Source organism: Poromitra crassiceps (assembly GCF_964638095.1).
Source record: "Poromitra crassiceps genome assembly, chromosome: 3".
Classification (NCBI taxonomy): domain Eukaryota; kingdom Metazoa; phylum Chordata; class Actinopteri; order Beryciformes; family Melamphaidae; genus Poromitra; species Poromitra crassiceps.
Genome location: NC_139625.1, coordinates 28,025,154 through 28,045,428, shown reverse-complemented (window position 1 = coordinate 28,045,428; position 20,275 = coordinate 28,025,154). Strand labels below are relative to the sequence as shown.

The following is a 20,275-nucleotide window of genomic DNA, read 5'->3' as shown; positions in this document are numbered from 1 at the left end:
GTGCAATCCGCTTTTTGCGCTTGCAGCCTGGTTTGCGTGTCTTATGCCATCTTCCCTGCCTCTTATGCCATCATCCGCCTCGCGCAAGTGTCCATTTGCGTTCCCGGCACGATACCATCCAGTTGCAGGTGTGGGCATGCCCCAAGCCAAACCAGGTGTGGGCATGCCCCAAACCAAACCAGGTGTGGGCGTGCCCCAAACCAAACCAGGTGTGGACGTGCCCCAAACCAAACCAGGTGTGTCCCCGCAAAATGCTTGCCTTCTGCAATCTGCTATTGTCAGCATAGCATACGCGCAATTCTTTGTGCTAAGAGCTCTGAAAAGCAGCTCTTAGCACTAAAATAGGCCCTGCTGCCATGAGCGCACCAGTATCTTGCGGGTACGCAGAGGACACATGCAAATCCACTCTTCGGTCCAAAAATATCTAACCCAACCAAACCCAACCAAACCCACAAACTACTCAATTCCTTTAACCAGGAGGAGGGGAGAATATAATAGTTTAGAATGGAATAGCAAAAATAATAATAGGCAAAATAAATAAATAAACAAACAAACAATACACCATAATACAACTGTCGCCAAAAACCTCATTCCAAAGGAATGGAAGTCCTTTTCCCCCTCTTCTCAGGTGTGACTGATGGACATGATCTCTGTTATACAGATGGAGAGACTCAAGTCCCTGAGAGCCAACTCGCTTAAAAGGTTCTCGATCTATTTGGGACCCTTTTTTGGCCTATTTTGATGAGGTTAAAAATGAAGTGTCTGAGGCTCTCCTGTCTGGTTTCTCGTGGACCCCTTGCGTGGGACCCCACCCATGCACAATATCTATTACAGACACAAGCACCTTATGCGGCTGGTAGCAACATGTTGTAATGTTGAACGTTGATGATGTATGTATTTATTTTTCTTTCCTGTGTCTGAGTCTGTTTGTTTGTCTTGTTCGTGTATTATAATTGTTCAAAAAGATTGAAAATAAAATATTGGGGGGAAAATACATCATAATACTCTATCTCTACCCAGTTCTATGCCTGGGTGGAGCAGTGGAGAAGATGACGCGGTGAGGAGTGGAGGAGGGAAGTAGAAGAGAATAACCTTGCATCTTTATTGTGTGTGTGTGTGTGTGTGTGTGTGTGTGTGTGTGTGTGTGTGTGTGTGTGTGTGTGTGTGTGTGTTACTGCCATAAATGTTTTTCGGGCTTTCTCTCTCCTGATCTCCGCTGCTGTGTGATTACATGCAGCGGTGGAGTGATGCCTTTGATGTCTTTCAAATGGGATTTTGTTCCCTCAGCACAAATTTTCATTATCAGCTTTTTTTATTTGTTTCTAGTGGTTTATTTCCATTAAACCCGACTTGTTTTGTCCAGCAATTCATTAGAGAATTGTCAGTATCAATTTTTTCCTGCCAGAGAGCGAGAGATTAACGCGCTGCACAGCGCAGGGCAAATCATTGGATACATCATTACGCACTAGGGATGCACACACCCCCACACGCCATACTGCATCGCCCAGATTAATTAACACGTTCACTGCCAATGACGTGTTTTTACGTCAAACTAAATCCAACGGTTGACTGCCAATGACGTGTTTTTACGTCAAAAAAATGAATTTTTTTTTTTTGACCGTGGGATGTGCATCTAACCCTTTTACATCTCTTATATCAATATTAGAGCCACCGAACATGTACAACCCATTCCACCGACCCACTAAGTGGCGACAGTGCTCTCCCAGACTAGAGGAAGGCAAGCAAAAAGCAGTGTGAGGAAGCCATTCTCGTGAAAATGCATTGGCGAAAACGCTTTCGTTTTCGCGCTGATTGCTGGCGGTGCGGGATTGCAAATTTGCATAATAGATTACGGGTGGAACACACTTTGAAACACGCAGCATAAATAAGACCAGAATCGCAAAAGCTTCATCAAAGCTCTCAACACAAACCACAAGAAACGAGCGAGCCGATCCAGACTTGCACAGCGGCCGCCAGCAGACAGGCAGCAGCAGCAGAAGCAGTGAGCCTGGTGACGCGAGGTTACAGCAGCAGCAGCAACGAGCTTGTGACATGCCCGCTGCAGCCAAGAAGAACACACACGGAGGGAGGAGTTTGAAGTAGAGGGGTGTTTCCTGCTGTTATGGAGGAAATTACTGTTCAAAACTATTGTTTAGATGTCTGACGTCTTACTGATGCCAAAAATGAATGGTTAAAGTGACTGTTCTATCGAATTTCACAAAAAGCCGTTTATCTCAGAATAATTTTTCTGACGCTGAAACTAACTCTACAAACTAACTCTTTTAGACAGAGAAAGCACACATTCTATTAGTTCTTTTGAGATATTGTGTGTTCACAAAATCTTAGCAGAAAAGAATCCTCGGGTCTTGAAAGATGAGCCAGAATCCTCAAAAAAACCCTCTGGCAGAACCTACCTACAGTAAAAAAAAAACGGCTGGCAGTGAATGTGTTAATCACCAATGTTATAATTAATAGCCTACTAAAATATTAGTCTACAATAATTTCCCCCTTTGAGTAGCCTACATTCATCTGTCAGCTCTCATCTCATCTCTCCAGAATTACAGCATGCATCGTGCAAACTTTATTAAAGGGAATGGAATCTGATTGGCTTGATTGATATAACGCCCAGCGGGGGCATGGTCACACATGTGAATAATTCTTGACTTAAACACGCCCATTTGAAGCTTTGCGCCGAGCACACAGGCACAAGATAGGGCCCCTTGTGTTTTTTAGAGAGAAACAAATAGTGTATGTGATTTGAGCCACTGACATTGTGAGTACAGGTCTGCCTGGAAAGCCTTACCTTGCATGCAGCTTTCTATCCTGTGGACGAGCTGGTAGGACTTGCAGCGGTCCAGCAGGGTTCGGATGGCTGGAAGGGGGTCCAGGACAATGGTCTCAGGGTGGGCATCAATGTAGTCCTGAAAAACACACACACAACCAAAAGGTTATCCTTTAGGTGGAATGTTAAACGAAGATGTGTATGTGCACACGTGTGTGTGTGTGTGTGTGTGTGTGTGTGTGTGTGTGTGTGTGTCTGCATGTGTGGGCGTGAGAGAGAGATGTATGCCAGCGGGCCTATGGAGGTTACATCACTTTATCTCTGCGTGGCCGGCTGTTAAGTCAGCATGAGGTTTGCCATTTTACATAACCGCACTCCCCATCTCTTCTCTGGTGTACACTACACAAACTTCCTCTCCACTTCCCTTCTCCTCTCCACTCCCCATCTCTTCTCTGGTGTACACTACACAAACTTCCTCTCCACTTCTTCTCTTCTCTCTCCATCTCTTCTCTGCTGTACACTACACAAACCTCCTCTCCACTCCCCATCTCTTCTCTGGTGTACACTACACAAACCTCCTCTCCACTCCCCATCTCTTCTCTGGTGTACACTACACAAACTTCCTCTCCACTTCCCTTCTCTCCTCTCTCCATCTCTTCTCTGGTGTACACTACACAAACCTCCTCTCCACTCCCCATCTCTTCTCTGGTGTACACTACACAAACCTCCTCTCCACTCCCCATCTCTTCTCTGGTGTACACTACACAAACCTCCTCTCCACTCCCCATCTCTTCTCTGGTGTACACTACACAAACCTCCTCTCCACTTCTCTTCTCTCTCCATCTCTTCTCTGGTGTAAACTACACAAACCTCCTCTCCACTTCCCTTCTCTCTCCATCTCTTCTCTGGTGTACACTACACAAACCTCCTCTCCACTTCTCTTCTCTCTCCATCTCTTCTCTGGTGTACACTACACAAACCTCCTCTCCACTTCTCTCCTCTCTCCATCTCTTCTCTGGTGTACACTACACAAACCTCCTCTCCACTTCCCTTCTCTCCTCTCTCCATCTCTTCTCTGGTGTACACTACACAAACCTCCTCTCCACTTCTCTTCTCTCCCCATCTCTTGGGGTAAAGCCTAGAGAGATGGTAAAACATGAAATATGCCTAGAGAGATGGTAAAACATGAAATATGCCTAGAGAGATGGTAAAGCCTAGAGAGATGGTAAAACATGAAATATGCCTAGAGAGATGGTAAAGCCTAGAGCAGAGGTTCTCAAATGTTTTTCAGCCAAGGACCCCTTACAAGATAGAAAATATACCGGGGACCCCCTCATTCTGATTTGTGATTTTGGGCTAAGCTCAATTGTTTCCACGGTAACGTGCTTGACTTTTAATTTGATAGGTTTGTTATTAGAATGTAATCCATGAACCATTTTAGATTTAAAGCATAAACTATTTTCGTTGAACTATGAAGATTTTGCAAAAAAAAAAAAAAAAAAAATTATTTTATTACATTACATTTACATTACGTCATTTAGCAGACACTTTTGTTTTATCCAAAGCGACTAACAAAATCACAATTTGTCAACAGTACAGAAAACCACTATGCAACACAATCAATGACAGCCAAGATATTTTGATAGACTAGCACTATGTAGGAAGTAGTTTGAGAAGGAATAAGTAACATGTAGCATTTTATTAAAAAAAAGAAAAAAAAAGAAAAAAAAAATATATATATATTTATTTTTTTACTTGAAAACTTTTCGCGGACCCCCTGGCAAAGTGCCACGGACCCCTGGGGGTCCGCGGACCCCCATTTGAGAACCACTGGCCTAGAGAGATGGTAAAACATGAAATATGCCTAGAGAGATGGTAAAGCCTAGAGAGATGGTAAAACATAAAATATGCCTAGAGAGATGGTAAAACATGAAATATGCCTAGAGAGATGGTAAAGCCTAGAGAGATGGTAAAAGATGAAATGTGCCTAGAGAGATGGTAAAACATGAAATATGCCTAGAGAGATGGTAAAGCCTAGAGAGATGGTAAAAGATGAAATATGCCTAGAGAGATGGTAAAACATGAAATATGCCTAGAGAGATGGTAAAGCCTAGAGAGATGGTAAAACATGAAATATGCCTAGAGAGATGGTAAAGCCTAGAGAGATGGTAAAGCCTAGAGAGATGGTAAAACATGAAATATGCCTAGAGAGATGGTAAAACATGAAATATGCCTAGAGAGATGGTAAAGCCTAGATAGATGGCAAAACATGAAATATGCCTAGAGAGATGGTAAAGCCTAGAGAGATGGTAAAACATGAAATATGCCTAGAGAGATGGTAAAGCCTAGAGAGATGGTAAAACATGAAATATGCCTAGAGAGAGATGGTAAAACATGAAATATGCCTAGAGAGAGATGGTAAAACATGAAATATGCCTAGAGAGATGGTAAAGCCTAGAGAGATGGTAAAGCCTAGAGAGATGGTAAAACATGAAATATGCCTAGAGAGATGGTAAAGCCTAGAGAGATGATCAAACATGTGGCACTGGTTGGGAGCCACATCAGAGTGTGTGATGGATGCCACAGGCATCAAACCTGTACGTGCAAAATAATTCTTAGCACTTGTCTTAGCCTGCTCAGAACACCGGATAGTGGAATTTATCACATCAGGATGTTTCAGTTAAGTTGTTAATGACAGAGAAGTATACTAGACTGACTTTCAAATAGTTCCCTGTGACTGTCTAAACTTTTTGTTTGTATTCTCTTATGTGGCAACCGCCACCCATCTGGCACCAAGGTAGGCAAAAAAGTGCTTATTGTATATTGCAATTACCTTCCACAATTAATAATCATAGAATGTTGGCACCGGTATCGACGGTATCTTGGCAATACTGACATTTTAATTTAATTTGCAATGTCTGCTGTAGCTGAAAATAGCCATGATGTTGGGGGGTAAAAGTGCAGTAAAAAAAATTCTTCTTCAAATCATGCTGACTGGTGATTACTAATATAATAATAACCACTGTATCTAATTTAGCAAGACAAATGTGATTATCATTTCATTCATTATAGTCATGCTGCCATAAAACAAATCATGGAAAGTATTTGTAAATTCTATTTGACCTAGGTCTGCGGAGCACATGGCTCCCCTCAGGCCACTGAATCACCAGAGCACGTCCCAGCCTGACATTTTGTTTTGAATAAAGGACTATTTTAAAGAGCAAGGTTTATTCCAGTTACCACTAACTAAGGCAAGGAGGTTATTTATGAAGACCCCGGAGTCCAGTAAGCTGCACAGAGAGGAGCCAGCTGAAGTCGCTCAGCCACCTGGTGTTGATGCACCACCCTTTGGAGGTGTACTGGGCACACAGCCAACTGGTGTTGATGCACCACCCGTTGGAGGTGTACTGGCCTGGGCACAGCCAACTGGTGTTGATGCACCACCCTTTGGAGGTGTACTGGCAGAGTCAACTGGTGTTGATGCACCACCCTTTGGAGGTGTACTGGGCACACAGCCAACTGCTGATCATGCACCACCCTTTGGAGGTGTACTGGGCACACAGCCAACTGGTGTTGATGCACCACCCTTTGGAGGTGTACTGGGCACACAGACAACTGGTGTTGATGCACCACCCTTTGGAGGTGTACTGGCCTGGGCACAGCCAACTGGTATTGATGCACCACCCTTTGGAGGTGTACTGGGCACACAGACAACTGGTGTTGATGCACCACCCTTTGGAGGTGTACTGGCAGAGTCAACTGGTGTTGATGCATCAACCTTTGGAGGTGTACTGGGCACACAGCCAACTGGTGTTGATGCACCACCCTTTGGAGGTGTACTGGGCACGCAGCCAACTGATGTTGATGCACCACCCTTTGGAGGTGTACTGGACACACAGCCAACTGGTGTTGATGCACCACCCTTTGGAGGTGTACTGGACACACAGCCAACTGATGTTGATGCACCACCCATTGGAGGTGTACTGGGCACACAGCCAACTGGTGTTGATGCACCACCCTTTGGAGGTGTACTGGACACACAGCCAACTGGTGTTGATGCACCACCCATTGGAGGTGTACTGGGCACACAGCCAACTGGTGTTGATGCACCACCCTTTGGAGGTGTACTGGCAGAGTCAACTGGTGTTGATGCACCACCCATTGGAAGTGTACTGGGCACACAGCCAACTGGTGTTGATGCACCACCCATTGGAGGTGTACTGGCAGAGTCAACTGGTGTTGATGCACCACCCATTGGAGGTGCAGAGTCAACTGGGAGGAGACCCAGGATTCACTGGAGAGACTACAACATCTGTGCTGCCCAGGAGCCAAGTAGCCACTGTTTCCCTAATTAAAGCATGGTGGCTCTTTCTTGTATTGTGGTTAACGTCTGTGTCTGTGTGTGTGTGTGTGTGTGTGTGTGTGTGTGTGTGTGTGTGTGTGTGTGTGTGTGTGTGTGTGCGCGCGTGTGCGCGTCCATGTGTCAGATGAGGCATCAGGTGGAAGGGTCAAGGTTCACCTCTAATGTGCCTGGGAGGAAACCTGCCTGCTGCTGGGAACAGACTGGCCCCTGTTTTGTTGCTATGTGGCGTCAGCCAGCTGGGGAGACTGAGTCATGATGCTGCCTGTGGAGGGACACTAAATTAAACCAATGGCTGCTGGCAAGTAGCCTCTTCCCACCAATGAGTGCCAGATAAGGGGCGGGCCCTTGCAACAGATGGATGGTTCTCTATTGCAAATCTATGATGCTGTAACACACTGGAGAGACATGAGTGGAAAGTGGAAACACATTATGGTTTGGTGTTGTTGTACCGAGTGCCACTCACCAAAAACATCTACATTTCTGATTCAGGAAGAATTCAACTCCTTTCATTCCACAGGTGAAATTGTACTGGATATGCTTGTTGTTACTAAATGGACGTTGAGAACTTTCTATATAACACTAGCGCTTTACACAAAACAAAGTGTCAGCTATTTGTTTCAAAAATGCCTTGAAGTCAGACATCAGTGAATGTCGCTATGATGATTGATGTTTAAAGGAGATTGGCCTATTTGCCATATTCCTGAAAGTAAGACAAGAAGATACGTAGGTGCCTTTCTCTTCCCTGTGCGTGCATGAGAAAGTAGCCCTGCACCGCTCCTGCTAACTACAATGGTAGTCAACAGTACAGCAGCCTAACCCCGTTCAGTCACCAAAAATGCACATTCCAACAGCACCAGAAGCACTCACATGTACATGTGACTCGTGTACTCAGTCACCACGCCATGAAATAATAATCCACAGTTATGGGAAACAAAGTAAATACATACCCGGAAGTACCGATGACTGTCCAAAAAAAAAAAAAAGTTTCAATCACAACTGCACACAGTGCATGCGCCTCAGTCAACGCGGAAGTAACTTTAGTTCCACCACGTTAGTTCTGGCTATGGATTTTCTTTGAAAATGACCGTTTCCCGTAACTTTGGATTATTACTTCATTGCGTGGCGAGTCCACGAGTCACAACATGTGTCAGTGTTTTGGCGCTGCTGGAATGTGTCTTTTTGGCGACTGAACGGGGGTAGGCTGCGGTACCGTTCACTAGCATTGTAGTTAGCAGGATGGGCATGAGGCTACTTTCTAATGCACGCACAGTGAAGAGAAAGGCATCTCTCTTCTCGTCTTGCTATGGGGGAATATGGCAAATAGGCCAATCTTCCAAAAATGTTGGCGTGTTGGTGTTCCTTTAAGTAGGCCTAATTGCTCTGCGTTGCCATCCTTTGTATGCTTCCTAAGTGAGCAGTCAGTAGCATGTTGACAGAACTACGTGATGCTGATCACCATCACAGCGCCTCTGAGTCATCCAGAAAGAGAGAGGAAGCGTGAGAGAAAGAGTCGGCCGGTGGAATAAAATCACCATCTTCAGCACTGCCAGATTAGTGAAGAATGTGCACGCAGTCACGCACGCACGCACACGCACGCACGCAGGCACACACACACACACACACACACACACACACACACACACACACACACACACACAGAAGTGTGAAGAGACTGCCCCATTTGGAGCTGTGACCTGCTGTGATGTAACAGACACCAGCTGAACAACACTTACTGTCGCCGTGAGACTGTTTTCCCCTTCCAATAAGAACAAGCAGAACTCTCAAACACCTTTTAGTGACAGCATTCTGTTGAACAGGTTCTGGATGATAATTATCCACCTTGTGCTAGTGTGAATTCAAAATATCCCAATTATGTTCTGCTAGTTAAGTCTTGGCTCTGTCTCTGTCTCTCTGGCTCTGTCTCTGTCTCTCTCAGCTTCCCCTGAACGTAAATGGGCACTTTAACAATTGTGCGCATAATGGCTGTCGTCCATAGATGTTCTTTGCCTGCGGGCGGTATTGCTATGCCAGAGAACACACTATCCACAGCTCCTACACCTTTTCCATTTCAAAATCTCTCTGACTTTCTTCAGGCATTTCTTCAGGATTTTTGAGTGTGTTCAATATTACGCATGCAGATAGTGGCCATATAACTTTACTATAGTGTAACATTATTCTTCACTATCAACAAGTGTCACAATATGTCAAATGACTGTGGAGTGGATCAAAAATGACATTGATTGTGCAGTCAGATGTGCATTGGGATTGAACAACATTCTTCCATGCATTTCCAATTGTCTGCAACTTGGAAATGATTACAGACTTTGCAGACGTGTGTAGGAGCTATGAATATTCAGGTGATTCCTCGGGGGACAGAGAAGATGAAGATGCCTACCTGTACTCTCTGCACCAGCAACACAGCCTGCGAATCATTCTGGTCAGCCTCCAGGATTAGGTCAGTCAGCTTGTGGATGATGACGTCCAGGGGACCTTGCTCCTCCAGGGGTTGGCTGAGGTCCAGCTAAGGAGGGAACAACAGCCAGGGGTCAAGGGCTATGCCACAAAAAGGGCAGATTGGAAACCCAGGTATTCATTTACTGCATTAAAAATTGATCTACTTCAGCAAAAAAAACGATGAGAAGCCATATTATTTACAGGGGTTTTCCAACAGCTAAGACAGGTTGTTATGAAACAGTGGCTAAAAACCCTCTTCACTGTTCTAAAAATCACTGTTGCAACTTATTGCTTTTATAAAATACCGACAACAACAATGTCACAGTATTTCTGTAAATGACTACCTGTGGCTCTGGTGGAGGGAAATCATAGGATTGGCTGCAGTGGCCCAGTAGTTCACAAGTAGTCAAATTCAGCTCTCTATAAGCTTCAGGGCCGTCGCTACGTCATTCCCTGTTTTGAACTGGCCACCGTGCCGCCTTAAAAGAGAGTTGTGGATCTCCTCGTTAACTACATGCAATGCAGCTAGACTGAGCCTGCGAGCAGCCTAAGATCTCAAAGAACAGGAGCGGAGAGCAGACAGACCTCTAAGTCTGCCACAGATTCCAAAACCAAAGATTGTGCAGCGACCAAAGATTGCGCAGCGGGTAGAGCTCTCACAGGTGATTACACTTAGGGCACCCAAATGGCCAGCAGCGGCGCTGATAAGCTTATACTGTAACTGATGTGAGTCAGCACGTGCACACACATACACACACACACGCACGCACACACACACCCACCCCTAACAACGTTAGAGAAGATAGGAGAGATTGCCAGGCTTTTGGGGCACAATGGCCACTCTTCTGCTGGCTTACATGCAATGTTGAAATCACAAGGGGCCTCTATTGTGGCTCTGGCTGAATGTATCCCACTGTGATGTGAGAGAGGGAAGAGAGGTCAGGGTTGGGTCCGTGTGTGAGACAACTTTTAAAGTTTGAAATCCAAGAGTATAAAGGAGTGTGTGACTATGCATTTATTTCTTCTTTTGTTGGTAAATCACAAAGGTCCTACTGTATAGAGAGGCAAAGTGACCGCCTACTTCCAGTACCAGAGATTTTTATCCGCCATTTATTTTCCCATAGACATTTCGTAAAATGCTTATAAAAATTATTTTACTTGGTCAAACCAAATGGTTCAGCTATATTTAGAATTGAGAGAGACCATAGAACATTTCACTTGGACCAAAACTTTGAAAAACTACAGCGAAAAAATGATTTATTTAAATCCGATTTTATTTTTACGTTTTGGTCTGAGTGAAATGTTATGTGGTCTCTCCTGTTTCTAAATCTATCTGAATCGTTTGGTTTGAACAAGTAAAACCATTTTTATGAGCATTTTACGAAATGTCTATGGGAAAATAAATGGCGAATGAAAATCTCTGGTACAGTACAGTGCTGAAGCAGGAAGTAGGCGGTCACTTTGCCTCTCTATATGAGGAGGGAGGTGAGATACACAAAGATACAGAGCGGGAGACAAGAGAGAAAGTGAAAGAGTGACAGATACAGAAAGAGAAAAGAAAGGAAAAGAGACCGATAGTGTAACCTTTTAGCATGTTCCCTTTAGCGGACTCGTCTCCAGCAGAGACAATGCATTTCATCATTGCAGAAAAGGCCCACAGGTAGACGTGAAGAGCTACTTTCAAGAACAGAAATCAGCAGGAATCTCTGACTGCTGTGCTGCCTAATATCAGCAATATACAGTAGCAGCTGGGGCAGTCTTAATTCATATCATTATTACATCATAAAATCAAGAGCAATACAAGAAGACTTCTTGTGCTCCTCTAATAATGAACTGGGACTCAGTTCAGTTTAGCGCAGTCTGCTCTAAGAGACATGCTATGAATGTAAATATATATATATATATATATTCTATATAATATACCGTAAATTCCGGACTATAAGACGCACCGGTCTATAAGCCGCGGGACCAAAATTGACTATTTTTTTCTTCTATAAGCCGCACCGGTCTATAAGCCGCGGGTGTTTTGATGTTTAATTACCATATGAAAGGGTTCGTGCACAGAGAGGAATGTCGGGAAAGCGATGGCTGTTTGGGGAAGCTCCCATTTATTAACATTTCAACAAAACAAAACAAAAGTCAGGTCACTAATCCCCAATAGGCTATATGTGCAGCAAACCTGTAACCAGAGAAGTCAAGTCACTAATCCTCGTCTTCCTCTTCTTCCTGCGTACTGAAACCACCAAAGTCCTCATCTTCAGTGTCGGAAACGAACAGGTTCAGGGTGGCTTCGTCAACCACTCTCCTCTCTCCTTCATTGTCACTCAAAACCAACGAACTCCTCTTCATCACTGTCGGCATCGAACAGCCTCTGAAGCCTCTGACGGCCCTCAGCGCCAGCTGTGGCGGCGTCATCCTCTTCATCCCGCAGCAGTCCAGCGTTTTGGAACCCGTTGGTGATTGTGGATGTTTTCACACTCCTATAATATTCCGTGCTGAGACAGTTCCTCCTGCTGCACCGTCCAACGCCTCACCATTGACTCATCGATGCCCAGGTTACGCGCGGCTGCTGTGTTTCCCTCTTTTAATGCGAGATTGACTGCTTTCAACTTGAAAGCTGCGTCGTGTGAATTTCTGCGTACCTTCCCCATGGTAAGTGAGAGTGTTGCTTCTACTGCTCGTTCTCATGCTGTCGAGAACGAGCAAAGCTTTTTTTTGGTGAAAGAATCCTCCAGGGCGCTTCTTGTTAACAGTCCGAGTGAGTGGCAGGTCGAACGTCAAAGGCACTTCATCCATATTTATGATCTGCTCCGGTTCGATGGAATATTCCTTGATCTTCCTTTGTGTGAATTCGCCGAAGTTTGTGATTTTCTCCTGGTAGTCGGGGGAGGGAGTTGATGGCCGAGTGGCCGTTTGCTTACCGTAATTACCATATGTAAGTGGTCACGCACAGAGGGGATTGTCGGGAAAGAGATGGCTGTTTGAGGAAGCTCCCATTTACCGTATTACCGTAACATTTCAACAAAACAACATAACACAACACCACCGTTGTTTATTTTTACAGTGCACACAGTGTCCGCGGTGTGGTGAAAAGAGGGCAAGAGAGGAAATTAAAACAGAAGTGGATTTATAGTTAGAAAGAGTGCTAAAAAAGAGAGATTTTATTTGTATTTTTTTTTCTTTTTCTGAAAAAATCCATAGATAAGACGCACCGTTATATAAGCCGCAGGGGCCAAAAAACGGGAAAAAAGCCGCGGCTTATAGTCCGGAATTTACGGTATATATATATAAATATATTATATTACCGTATATGTAATACTGGCTTGTCATAGCACATTATGCGAAGCTTTGGCAAGACTTCAGTGTGTGTTGTAAGAAGACTGTAATGTAATGTAATGTAATGAGAAGACAGTACGTTTACATGCACTTAAAAAATCGAATTATTGTGTTAGTCCGCCTAAAACCGGACTTTTGAAATGCATGTAAACATGTTAGCTCGACTGAAATCGAAGTTATAAAAGTCCGACTAACACACCCAGATAATGCGATTGGAAGTCGATTTACTCCTGCGGTCAGTCGGACTGGACCTGGACGAGGCGATCAGCGCAATGAGCGCATGCGCTAACGCTCTTTGACCCGGAAGTCGAACAGCGTGTAAAACTGTTACGTTAGCTGCCAGGGAGCGATTAGCTAAAGCTAAATGTGAAGTTTGTTGATGTAGATCTGTGTATAGAAAAAATGTTTTTTTAATGGAATATATTCGTTTCAACTGTATTGAGCTCACAAGGGGCAGCTTTGCGTTATGTGACCATCCCTGCGTTTGAATGGTTTATTGGCGCTCTCTCGCTCCACATAAACTCAACCTCGCTCGACCACATAAACACAGAACACAGCAAAACAATGTCCTATCACTAAAATACACACAGGGCGAAACGTCTCTCAACATAAACACACTGCTACACTATTATATGGGCCAGAAGTGATCGTTTTGAGGGGAAACGTTTGTATAATTATATAATCTTTTTTAATGAAATAGCTGCATTATTAAGAGACCAGTTGTTAGAATTGGCACGAGCCTGTGGGGAAAGAGTGCATATCGCCACCTATCGTAGCGGAGGAAATGTGATTCCACAAAAAAAAAAAAAGATTTACCACCCGCATGTATACTTGGACAAGGACAGTGGTCCGAGTAAATAGCCGTAATCAAGCTATAACCATAGCTCGACTTAACTGTGCATGTAAATGTACTGACTTGTAAGAACAACGTGTCTTGCTTGCAGTGGGGCTGTTACATAATACAGCACTGATTCATTACCCACATATAGCTAATCAGCACATGGAGACCCCGAGATCACCACTAACAAAGGACAGTTGAGCAGCACCTGTGCAAACAAACCAGAGTCAGAACAGGCAGGAGTCCACTGTCCTTTGTGCTGCCCAGACAGTATGCAAACCCAGAGCAAACACACCTTAGTCACATAGGTGTGGATCAATGGGAGTTGTGTGGAACTGTACAGAGTCTGGTTTGATTTAGGGCTGGTCAGAGCCAGAGCCAGTGTTACCTGGTTAATCATTCTTAAGAGGTGTGATGGATACATCACTAATTAGTGTACCTTTGGTCCTGCCCTGAAAAGTCAACTGCACAGAGCGGCAAATCTGTTAAATATCAATCAAGAGGCCAGTGTTCTTTATCCAGGTTTCATCAGAGAATACGTAATATGCAACTGTGCTCTAGGTTCCACCCAAGTTAAGCCACACATTCTGATGTTAGAGGTGTGGGACATGTCTTATCTCGAATCTCAGCAGTGAAGCCGGCACAGAATCTGGGCTTTTCTATAGTGAGCAGGCACTGCAGTGAGTCTATATACTGCACACCATACAGTATGGACACAGTACACAAACATGTGAAGACATGCACACCCACCTGCCTGCACTGTTGTATTTCAACTGTATCCCCTTAAGGAACTCATTACATCTACTGCATCTCTCTCTCCCCCCACCTTAACACTGTTGAGACTCATTCTCCTGCACTCCCCACTCCGCTCTCCTGTAGCAGCATGCCTTAAACCTCACTTAGGACATGCCAACATGTGGTGCAAAAATGTAAACATCTCAAACCAATGAGAATAGACTCCAGTTGACTTTGCAGACTCCTGGGACACTTGGAAATATCTGTACTTCAAAAACATTATACACATTAGGGTTGGCATGATGGACGATGGCATCGACCATCGTGAATGGGCCGACCCCCATCGACCTCTGGGTCGTCTACATCGGATCATCGTGATTAATTATCTGTTTGAATTAAAATTGTGCAGTTTTAATAATAAAAAAGGCCAAGTCCACTTATCGGGACGCGCGGGCGACATTAAACAAGCGCACCCAGTTCAGTTCAGAGAAGCCTCCCCTCCCCCTCCTCCTCCTCCACTTTACTGCTTATCTGAACTGGGTTTAATGTCGCTGGGGCTTCCCCCACGCGTGAGAAGTCGGTTGTGTTGTTGTGAAAACTTTTTAAGACAAAGAAGAAACTTCACGTTCTTTCCTGTTTTCAACCGAAAGTGAGTACAAGTCTTCAACCAGAGAAGCCTCCCCTCCCCCTCCTCCACTCTACTGCTTCTCTGAACTGGGTGCACTTGTTTAATGTCGCCGGGGCTTCCCCCATGCTTGAGAAGTCGGTTGTTTTGTTGTGAAAACCTTTTAAGACAAAGAAGAAACTTCACGTTCTTTCCTGTTTTCAACCCAAAGTGAGTACAAGTCTTCAACTGTGAAGTTAACTCGCCTGTTTCCAAAGTGAAAGTTGGAGTGGCTCCATATTAGGGATGTTCATTTTGAAAATCGGGAAAATTAACGATCAATTATCGATTATCGATAAGCTTTTTCCCCGTTTTTTGGGCTTTTTTGGCCCCTGCGGCTTATAGTCCGGTGCGGCTTATCTATGGATTTTTTAAAAAAAAAAAAAAAAAAAAAAAAAAAATCTCTCTTTTTTAGCACTCTTTCTAACTATAAATCCACTTCTGTTTTAATTTCCTCTCTTGCCCTCTTTTCACCACACCGCGGACACTGTGTGCACTGTAAAAAAAAACACAGGTGGTGTTGTGTTATGTTGTTTTGTTGAAATGTTAATAAATGGGAGCTTCCTCAAACAGCCATCTCTTTCCCGACAATCCCCTCTGTGCATGAACCCTTACATATGGTAATTAACTCATTGAGTGCCAGCCACTTTTGGAGAACGGACGCTCCCAGTGCCAGAGTTTCAGAGCGTTTTCAGTGATTTCTCGAGGCCCACAGAATATTGTGTGATATTACTATGTAAACACCGAACACGCACAAAGAACGAGGAGACTCTATTGTATCATCAGCAAAAAAAAGTTTATTGACACCATTTTCCGTTCTTTAGTTATCAGCCGGAGAAGATAGGTTGTTAACACACAGCCTAACACGCACCCAGCGTCTATTTTCGGAGCGCTCCGTTTTTGTGCGCCGGCTCCCAGCGCGACACCGAAAAGCCAAACCGGACTGCTGAGAATGGTTTGGCCCTTCAGCGTCGGGTGCTGCTTTTCTGGCGGCTAATCGTGTGGAGAAACTATGCAGCAGAGACAGAGGGGCTCAGTTGTGGGCGCGGATTGACAGCTGTTCGCAGCTAAGGTTAGCTCCAGCCAGAGCAATCTATACGGCTCTGGCTCCAGCATCGGTTTCCGTTTCATCACGGGGCTTCTTCTGCTGCTTTTCCTCACCTTTCTCTAATCTGGAGAGCACTGTCGCCACCTAATGGGTCCGTAAAATAGCTTTTACACATTCAACATCCACCATACTTTCACAGGAGATGGATCAGGCTTTGATCCACGTCCCACCGTCAAAAAACGCAATTGACGACAATCGTCGTCATTGGCACTCTACGTTAGTATTTGAATTGACGACGATTGTCGTCATTGGCACTCAATGAGTTAAACATTAAAACACAAAAAAAAAAACACAAAAAAAAAAAAAAAAACATTAAAACACCCGCGGCTTATAGTCCGGTGTGGCTTATATATGTAACAAACAGGCAATTTTGCAGGTGCGGCTTATACTCCGGTGCGGCTTATAGTGCGGAATTTACGGTATATATATATATTTTTTTTTTTACAAAATGAATGCCTATGGCAGAAAATACCAAAGACAACGTGTTCTCCTCTTTATTTCAATGTGTCTCCTCTCCAACACTCTGCTGTCCCCGACCGGTGTGAATTCCTCATGTTTAAAACAGTTTTGTTGGCACAAAGGCCCGTGCCCAGCCAGAAAACTAGAGACTATATGAAGCTCCACCTCACGTTAGTCGGCTGTGCAATGGAGTGGGGCGAGGAGGAACGAATTCCACCCAAACCTAGTAAAAAAATTTTTTTTTTAAATAATAACAATAATCGATAAAGATTCCACATGATCGATTCAATTCCTTAACGATCTCGATTCCATCCCTACTCCATATACAGCAGCTGTTTCTCTAGCCATTTCTCCTCAAGTCTCTCTCTCATTGGTTCAAAACCCCACGCGAATCTAACGTTATATCAGCCAGTAATTCAGTCAGTTTTCTGCCAGCTAGTTAAATTCAACACACACGTTGTTGGTGAGGATCTGTAACGTTAACGTTATTTGTTTTGCGCCATTCAAATTGCTGGTAGTGACAGCCCCACTGCTTCAGTCGCCTGGCTCTGGCTACTAATAGTAGCCTATCCAAGCCTGCTGGTATCATGTAGAGCTCAGCTTTCTTGTTGTTAATGTGAACGCATTGCAACAGCATAGCCAAATGGCATTACAGCACCGCAGCGACTTAATAAATAATTAATTATTCTCCCCAAAGTCAATGACGATGCCATCGTCCATCACAATGTTTCACTGTGGAACCATCACGATGGCTATTTGGTTGACATCGCACAACCCTAATACACATGTATACTCATAATTTATATGCCCAGTTGGATTCTGTTGGAGAGCCTCACTCCCTGCAAACAAGAGGTAGAGAAGAGAAGTAACTTATGAAATTTTGATCTGAAGGGGGGTACAGTTGCAGTGGCACTGTCGCCTCACAGCAAGAAGGTCCTGGGCAGTAGTGGCTGGTGCATTTTTGTCCAGGGAGGGCTATACCAAATATAGGCCTGGACGATGGGGTTGAAATCAATATGATAATCATAAGGATTCTTCTCAATATCAATATCATATGTTTCACGTATGCAAAATCAGTGTTCATCTCATTGAACTGAATGGTGATGTCAAACAAACCTTATATTTTCAAATAATATTCCTGCCATACCTCATTTGATCAGTTTTTAAGTAACATTTGCTTGTCATCATACATTTAGACAGCAAAAATGTCACTATTAACACGTTCACTGCCGTCGACGAGTCAACTCGTCAAAAAAAATCCAACGGTTGACTGCCGTGGACGAGTTATCTCGTCAAAAAAAAAAAAAAAAAAATTGACGGTGGGACGTGGATCAAACCCTTTTACATCTCCTATAAATATATGGGAGCTATTGAATGTGTATAACCTATTTTACCGACCCACTAAGTGGCGACAGTGCTCTCCAGACTAGAGGAAGCCGAGCAAAAACACCAGGAAAAAGCGTGAGGAAGCCATTCTCATTAGGGATGCACGATATATCGGCAATCATATCGGTATCGGCCGATGTTGGTCATTTTTTAACATATCGGTCATATCGGTATCGGTCAGATGTTGCAATGTTAATATCGGTTATCGTTATCAGCCAAATTCTTCACATTGATATGAAATAATGCAGTAAATCTATGATTTATGGGCTTTTCCAAAGGCTTTGCAAATAAAGAAATGCATAACTTTTTCAAATTCAGTGTTAACATGTGTTTTTCAGTATGTACAAAATGTGATGATCATAAAAATGTGGTTTTATACAGATCATATCGACATCGGTAAATATCGGTTATCGGCCATAACAGCAATGTTAATATCGGTTATCGGCATCGGCCAAAATTTTCATATCGGTGCATCCCTAATTCTCATGAAAATGGTTTGGCGAAAACGCTTTCGCGCTGGCGCACAACGGGGGGGGATTCCAAAAATATACTCTGGGTGCAACACACTTTGAAACACCAGCAGAAAGCCCAGAATAGCACGCAGCTTCATCAAAGCTCGCAACCGAAAACCCAGAAATGAACGAGCCCCATCCAGACTCGCCCGACGAGCGGCCGCCAGCAGCCAGGCAGCACAGACAGGCAGCAGAAACTCGCCTGTGACAAACGCTGCAAAGCCACCAGAGACACACCCACGGAGGGAGGAGTTTGAAGGAGAGGGGGGTGGGGGTGCTGTTATGGAGGAAATTACTGTTCAGAACTATATTGTTTAGATGTCTGATGTCTCACTGATGCCAAAAATAAATGGTTAAAGTGACTGTTCTGCCTGTTCTATCGAATCACGCACGCACGCACGCACACACACACACACACAAACACAATACAGTATACACACTTGCCCAAGGGCACCCATAATCACAGGCACGTGAGGTGGTTCTAAAAATCCATTTATCTCAAAACTCTCTGAAAATCTCTGAAACCATGCTGTATTCAACTGCTAATGCCTACATAACAGAACATGATAAAAAACTAACTCTTTTAGACAGAGAAAGCACACATTCTATTAGTTATTTTGAGATATTTTGTGTTCACAAAGTCCTAGCAGAAAATAATCCTCGGCTCTTGAAAGATGAGCCAGAATTCTCAAAAAAACCCTTGGCAGAAGCTACCTACTGATTGGAAAAAACTGTTGGCAGTGAATGTGTTAAAATAATTTCATATCATCACGATGATTCCACTGAAAGCCAACAATAATAGGCTATTGAATTATCATCCACTCCAGCCCTAAATCAAGCAAGTAGTAACGGACGTTACTAGCTACTAGAAATGTCTGAAAAAGACAGAGTGTATTTTCTTCCTCTGTCTGTAGCCTGTTGTTTAATGGCGAGCTCAGGGTGATCTGGTCCAAGCTCTTTCACTCGATGCTTCTCCTGTAAAGTCTGTCTCTCAAACGGCGTCGTTTTGAGTGACTTCACAAAATTTTCTTTCTCCATTCTTGCAAAACGTCTTTTGTGTTTTATGGCAGTTGAAAACAAACTTCTTTGCTTCGCGCGCGTGCTGCAGGAAGACAACAAAGCCGTCGGCGTGGGACTGCTACTAGTGTTTATAGTATATACTGCGTTGCTACCCATATATACGTTTTATTTTCCCTTCCTTCATGTGGGTATAGGTGGGGCGGCGCCCTGGCACCCTCTAGTGGCCGGCCGCCACTGGTCCTGGGTTCGATTCCCGCCTGAGGGAATGGACGCTGAGGGTGTGTCCCCAATCCCATGTCCTCAGTGCCTACAGCCCAGGTGGGGTCATCATCATAAATGGCCTTTCTGTGTGGAGTTTGCATGTTCTCCCCGTGCTCCCCTGGGGTTTCCTCCAGATAGGAACCCCCTGCTAAAAAAAAAACGCGCAAAAAAAAAAAGAGCTGAATCAATTAGCATGATGGCAAAAAGTATGAACCAACCCTTTAAAAGGGTTAGAATAGCACTGTAAAGGCTCCAGTGAGTCAGTGTCTCCAGAAGTCAAACAAGCCAGTTTATTCAGAAAGCATGTGGTGGAAGAGCTCACACGTAGGAACGGAGATGAGCATATGGCAGATGCAT

General features: G+C 44.1%; 1 protein-coding gene across 2 annotated transcripts in view; it reads right to left on the bottom strand.

Moving 5' to 3' along the window:
• The window catches only part of LOC310773833 (inositol-tetrakisphosphate 1-kinase-like), a 58,953-nt gene that overhangs the window by 19,201 nt on the left and 19,477 nt on the right, over window positions 1-20,275 (bottom strand). For both annotated transcript variants that reach the window (XM_083633794.1, XM_083633795.1), the window contains exons 4-5: window positions 9,541-9,666; window positions 2,804-2,921 (exon numbers count right to left, since the gene is read on the bottom strand). In XM_083633794.1, coding sequence (XP_083489920.1) covers window positions 2,804-2,921; window positions 9,541-9,666 — 244 coding nt within the window. The remainder of the gene's footprint in view (window positions 1-2,803; window positions 2,922-9,540; window positions 9,667-20,275) is intronic.